A 6,633-nucleotide genomic window follows, 5' to 3' on the forward strand; every position below is an offset into this window, starting at 1 on the left:
CTCATCCCCGCTCTCGTTTGTTGCTTTCACTTAACAGACATCACACATCCTCTTTTTGTTTTACAGAAAATCTTGGTGGCGGTCACAGTGTTTGATTACGACAAGATCGGTAAGAACGATGCCATCGGTAAGATCTTCGTCGGCAGTAAGGCAACCGGCCTGGGTCTGAAGCATTGGTCTGACATGCTGTCTAATCCTCGCCGCCCCATTGCCCAGTGGCATATGCTGATGCCAGAGGAAGATATCGACGGTCAGCTGGCGTCCTTGGCTGCAAAGAAGTAACGTGCTCCACCAACCAGCTAATGCACTATCTCAGAAACACAACCCCTGCCCCTACTTTGCATGAAACCCCCATGACTTACTACATGACAACTCGTCATGCAACCTGCTCAGCAAAAAAGAGACATCTTAAGATATCCGCTCATTCATGGTTAAGTCAACAAAAAAATATTTTTTAACATCACATTTCACACATTAGTGTATGCTGAGAGGAGTGGCGTTGAGTTATCGGGTGACTGGTTCATGACTGATCGACTTTGGGTCTTTCATTTGAAGAAACTTAGAAACTGATTCTTAGGGTGCTGACACTGAATTAGAGTCTTGGTGAGGACAGCGTGGAAATAAAGCTTTAGTTTAGTTCTTAGAGCATGCTTTACTTACCTCCCCACTGCTCTGCATACACCATGCCCAGTATTGTAGCTTGCTATTAAGTGTGCTATAACTTGCAATAGAGAGTACTGTAGTATTGGGTTATTTCCTGCATAGAGTCTGTTTAAGTCTATTTAATGCAAAAAAGATTTAGTTAAAGTATGAATGAGATAAAGGTCACTAAATGCTGCAATCCATGTTGCAATATATTTTCAAGAAAAGTCTGATAGATCATTTTAACAGCTCACATTTCAGAAGGAGATACATTCAATGAACATAGCAGGGATGACATGGTTGTTAAGTGTAAGTTGCTTGTTTTGTCTATGCATTACGGTAAAAAAATGCATTTCTGTGTCTTCAAAAAATCTGATGTAGGACAGGAGAACAAGGGTGCCTTTCCTGACACGATACACTTTGAGAAAAACACGTAGTTTTATTTTGAAAGGGGAACTTCTACAGAGTGAAAAACATCCATAAGTAGTCAGGGACACTGTGAATGTGCCATCTGAAACCTGTATTGAGCTGTGTTGACCACTTGGATGTAAAACCTTACCTGTCTGTGGACTAAGTGAGGATACTAGAAGGCTAACCAATGACGCTCTGACTATGCTTCTTTTGAATCCTGCTGTCGCTTCCTGAAAACAGTGCCATCTAACACCGTTTTGTTTTGATATCATTAAACAGATTAAACGTCTCTTCCTTTCGGATGTGGTAGTTTACAGAACATACTGCGGTGCACTTCAACGCTCGTGAAATAGATTAAGGACTTCAGTCAAAGAGAAAATGTTTTTATAGAGATTTGATTCTGACTTGTAAGATGTAGCTTGCACTTTTTAAGAGAACAGGACTACACATAAACATTGCACATCAGACATATTATATGATGAACATATCTCGGACCATTTGCTTGAACCAAATAGAGCTGCAGAATCTAGCATGTATCATGCCTCACGGTATTTCATGTCGTTGGCTCGTTCAGTCAGCTGCCACAGGCTTTGTGAACCTGGAGACAAACTGCTGCAACATGGTGGTGTTCAAACATCACCGACACATACTGCATTAGATCAATGTGCAGAGGGGTGGAGGCAAAAGTGACATCAGATTCTGAAACATAAAGCGACTCAACACCTGATTCTGAATGTTAGATAAATACTTGAAGTTGAAATTTTAATAGCACTGAATGGCACCATTGAATCCACATGGGCTTTTAATAAATAGACAGGTATAGATACTACCATTTACATGCTATTGAAATTAAACTGATGATGTTTCCATCCTAAATCAGGTTCAGCTCATTTATATCCAAACATTTTGGATTAAAATTCACCTTGAACATTCGAGTTGTAGGATAACTCCTGAAGCGGTGCACAGTGATCAGCCCTCAGTGCTGTTGTATTGATTCTTTAACATTTGTACCCAAAGGAACACTTCGGCTGCAGCCATGGGGTTCGTGGAAAGATTACGAAGCAGCTTAGCTAAAGTAAAAATAAAAACAGGGACACAGACTCTGTGATTGGAACAAAAGAGGAGAGAGGATATTTTTTTAATAACCAAAAGTTTAGAAAATTGTCAGAATTGGAAAATAAGTGAAGTGCCCTTTGTCAAGACCATCCAGCATGCATTATATGGAATAAAAAGATAATCACAGAATCTGCTTTATGTAATTTCGGGTACACTAAAACATTCAGATCAGTCAAATCAAAGGAAAACTAATACATTGAGATTGCTGTTGTTGCACCTTTGAAGTATAACATTTGTTTAATTAAGTATAAAATGTAGTTTTGATTAAATGTGAAAATATTTCCAGGAGAAGAGAGGCTTAGATGAGGGACATAACCCTCACCAGACTTGACCTTTCTGCTTGGATAATTGAAAAAAAAAGCCCAGAACAGCTCGCTCAAACATCTTAGAAAAAATTGTGTCAAAGTGAAACACTTAAGTTCTATTAATTCAGTGGTGTTTCAATTTCAATGGCGAACTGACAACCGTGCACTGGTTTGAGAATTAGAAAAGCAGTTGCAGATAAAATCAATAATCACAGACTTATCTGCATCCAGCAAGTGAGAGTGTTTCTGCAGGAGGATAAACAGCAGCAGCATACTGATCGCTCCATTCACGTTCCTACTTCTTCCTACTGTTAACATTATGCATCGCGCAACCTTTTGTGAATAGGCTACAGCATGTATTAAAAAGATGATGTAAATAGTAGCATGTTTTGAAGAGGAACCATAATTCTATTGTGTATGTGTGTTTGTGTTCTGTGTCATTTTTGATAATAAAAGGGTTGAAAAAAAAAAGAGTATGCACTGACTGCAAACTGTGTATGTGTTCTTGCTGAATGAGACTGAATGTATGTCTGAAGAGTTCATGTTACGATTCACGGGTTTATTATTGCCTGGACTTAAAGCAGGGTTGCTTTGGGGAATCTGTGTAAAAAGAAAAAAAAAACACCAAACTTCCCACAATGCTGCATGATTGTGTGGTTTCCTGTCACTGTCTGTATGTGTCCTCTGTGCTAAATCCAGTCTTATACTATGCTTGGGCTACAAGTCATGTTATTAGTGTTCATTTCTGTTGTGTTGGTCGCTGACCTGTAAACTGTCTTTAAGTCGTAAAGGGGGAATATTTACCAGCTCCTTGATTTTTTTTATCTCAATGTACCGTAAGTGTTTTCTTCTTTATTCCCTCCGGTCAGATGGTTTTTAAACTTCTATCTATTAAATGTAGATATGCTGGACAGTTTAATCGACTTGTAGCCCGTCTCTCCTCCCTTTACTTCATTAAGTTTTACCATCTCATCTTATTGCTATTCAAATAAACTCGCTCTCACTCGTCAGATTAAACCTCTAAAAGAGAAACGAGTGAACTTAATCATTTGCATATGAAATAACCAGACTTAATATTAAATTTCGTCACAATGTTTCTTTTAATTTCTTCATTGCTGCAATGGTTCTGTGAAATATTATCACTGTGTATGACTGATGCTGTGCTCTTAAGGAGCTCCAGTTACATAACTGAACCATCAATGAGATTACAGTCAAACTTTAATGGATTGCAATGGGATGAGCTGGTGTTGTGTCACTTGTGCATGCTCTGAGATATCGATGCTGTGTCATCCATGACAACTCAATGTGGGATTTAAGTCACTGTCATCTACTGTTCATAGTATTCACTCAGCTCCCAATTTCCTCTGATACCACACTCAAGGTCAGAAGATCATGTGTTGTTATAATTCACTGCTGGATTCATAGTTTACTAATGTTCTAAATTCAGGGAATTTAACATTTCTTCTCATTTTAACATTCCCCATTCAATCAGCAAACTGAAAAATGTATATTTAGTTGAGATCTGAAGAGACCATTGGTCATAGTGTGGACAACATATTTGATTATTCCATAGAAACCTGCAACAGAGAATTAGGGCCACATTAAGACAGACTATAAATTAGATGTCAAAGTATTACGACAAAAAAAAAATAGTGAGAAGAAATGTAATAAATTCAGTGTAAAAAAAAATTTAATTTACAAGAAAAAAAATAATTTACAAGATTAAAACTCTAAATTTTTGTTGTAATTTTACAAGAATAAACTCTTAATTAAGAATAAAGTTGTAACTTTATACTAAAGAAGTCATATTTAAAGGGTATGGTTTATTTTTTAGTGAAATACATAATGAAGGATATCAGCAGGACAGCCAGCCGCCTGCACTCAAATGAGGAACGTGGATCATCTTCTGAAGTTTCACTTTACAGCGAGCTCAGGCTGACATTCTTCAGAATGGATTCAGTCTTTTCTTCAGTTATGACTATGAGCTGAGACTGAAAAGAGTATTCAGTTATTTATGAAGCTGTTACTAAAGTATAACTTCACAAGAATGTCCACATTCTTCATGCGGGTGGCTGACTGCTCTCTGATTCCCCTTCATTATAACATACTGACTAATAGTTAAAAAAATCTGACTTCATTCTTGTTCAATCACTTTTACATTTATGGCCATATTCTTGAAATCTCTATTTCTTTATCCTGAATGTGGCCCGAATCCTCCACCATTGGCACCAACAGCTAAGCCTCGACAGCTAATGTTAGATTTCAACACCCCCAGCTAAGGTTAACAAAGGAAGCTACCATCGCTAGCTAGCTAGCTAGCTGACATATAGCGCATGTAGTCCTTAACTCTGAATTTAGCAAAGAAGCTTCACTTTTCATTTCAGTCATTTGACACATTTTAATGCTAACGTGTTTTTGAGCATGCTTGCTGTCTAACTGTAGCTAAGAGGCCATCGAGAATAAACATGAAATAGGATCAGATGCCTCTCCAGATTTTTTAACGACACATTTTCAATGGAAAAACAATTGAAGACAGTGTAGAGACAGCTGTTTGTAAGACTCCCTGAATCAAAGTAGCTTATGTTACTCTATACGAGCTTCCAACCTGAAACGTGACATCAGTGGAAAATGGCCGCCATGTTGATCTTGTGAATTAACGTTTTCATGCAACATACAGAAAACAGTGATATAATGCTCTTTTCTTTAAGAAACTCCATCTTTTACAGCGTAATGAATCTTTGATATGTTCAAGAAGGCCAAGAGGAACACAGGGCAGCTTATCTTTCATTATAAATGTCACACCTTTTATGTAAATTTATCATGAAACAGCTGGTAAGAGAATAATTCGGAGGGACTTTGATTTGAATTGCAGTGGTCAATAGTGCTGAATATATGAATATGAAAAATAACTGATAACTCTTAGCTAGCTTGTAGATTTCTGTGCATCTAGTAAAACAACATCAAAGAAAGTGCTCTAAACATGTTTTAATCTCACTGAACCTTCTTTCTGTGATTGTCTCTCAGTTCTCTCACTCCCATGTGCTGGCACTAGATTCTGTCTGCTACTTTGTGTATCTGCAATAGGACCAATAGAGCCTGTATTTGTTTTTGGTGTTCTGTCTATGATCTTAACAAGTGTCAGTTTTCTGCAAAGCAGGCAACAAAATCCCTTGTCTTCCTTACTAAACTATCCTGAGCACAGAGCAGACCCAAACAGTGCAGAGCAACATTATTCACAATGCAATACTGCCAACCTGCTGCTTCAGTAATGGTTCTTCTTTCGTCCTCTTACGTGAACATAGCCATGATACAGAACATCCAAAGACCTGATCATCATCGTGCTCCATCTCTCATCCACTTTCTGAGCAACATAGACAAAGAAATGCCTGAAAGTCTTTCTTGTTTTTGTCTTGTTGTAGAAGTGTGTCAATAGTTGTGCCTTTTTGTGATTTGCATGATTAATTTCTGTACAAATCCATGTTTTCCAGCAAAAGAAAAAAGTGGGGGAACAAAAAGACAAAAAAACATATGTACTCCATAGATCACTCTGTGTGGAACTGAATGACAACGGGGGAACAAACTATGAGATGTGGTCCGGACATTTCTGTGTGTTGTCAAAATGTAACCATAGAAAATAAAGGCATTTTAAGTAGCCTGGTCCTGGTGTGGTGTGTATATTGAGTTAGAGGATGCATTTCCTCTCATGGACAATAGGTGGCATCAAAGGCAGCATGTCAGTGGCACATGTTATCACTGGTGCAATGTCAATGACACATTTTGGACCCCAGAAATACATTCTATTTGGCCCCGACACCTCACACCACAAATGTTGGTAACCTTTCTCCCTCATACGATGCCCCTGAAGGTATGACACTACCAAGAGAAGGTGAAGGAGACTACTCGAAATGAATTCCAATATATGACAGCCAAATTAACAATATTCAAAGTGACATCTCAATCTAATAGTGCCAAATGATCCTTCATAGAGGTTATTTTACTTGTTTAAGCATCTGAATTTGAATCAAATATGATCATTAGTGTGTTTATTGGCCTATAAAACACATCAGATACTTGTTTTTATGTCATCAATCTCACAGGATTTTTTTAAGCAGCATTCAAGCTTTTACCCGAGTTCCTCCTGTCAGTCAAAATATCTTTT

At 37.8% G+C, this 6,633-nt stretch overlaps 1 protein-coding gene across 1 annotated transcript in view; it reads left to right on the forward strand.

Moving 5' to 3' along the window:
• Positions 1 to 1,355, forward strand: part of LOC117816019 (synaptotagmin-2-like) — a 44,141-nt gene extending 42,786 nt beyond the window's left edge. Inside the window, 1 exon segment of the mRNA XM_034688080.1 lies at positions 67 to 1,355. Coding sequence (XP_034543971.1) covers positions 67 to 282 — 216 coding nt within the window. The 3' untranslated portion in view covers positions 283 to 1,355.
• Positions 1,356 to 6,633: the final 5,278 nt, after the last annotated feature.

The sequence above is a fragment of the Notolabrus celidotus genome, chromosome 1 (assembly GCF_009762535.1).
Source record: "Notolabrus celidotus isolate fNotCel1 chromosome 1, fNotCel1.pri, whole genome shotgun sequence".
NCBI classification, from domain to species: Eukaryota; Metazoa; Chordata; class Actinopteri; order Labriformes; family Labridae; genus Notolabrus; species Notolabrus celidotus.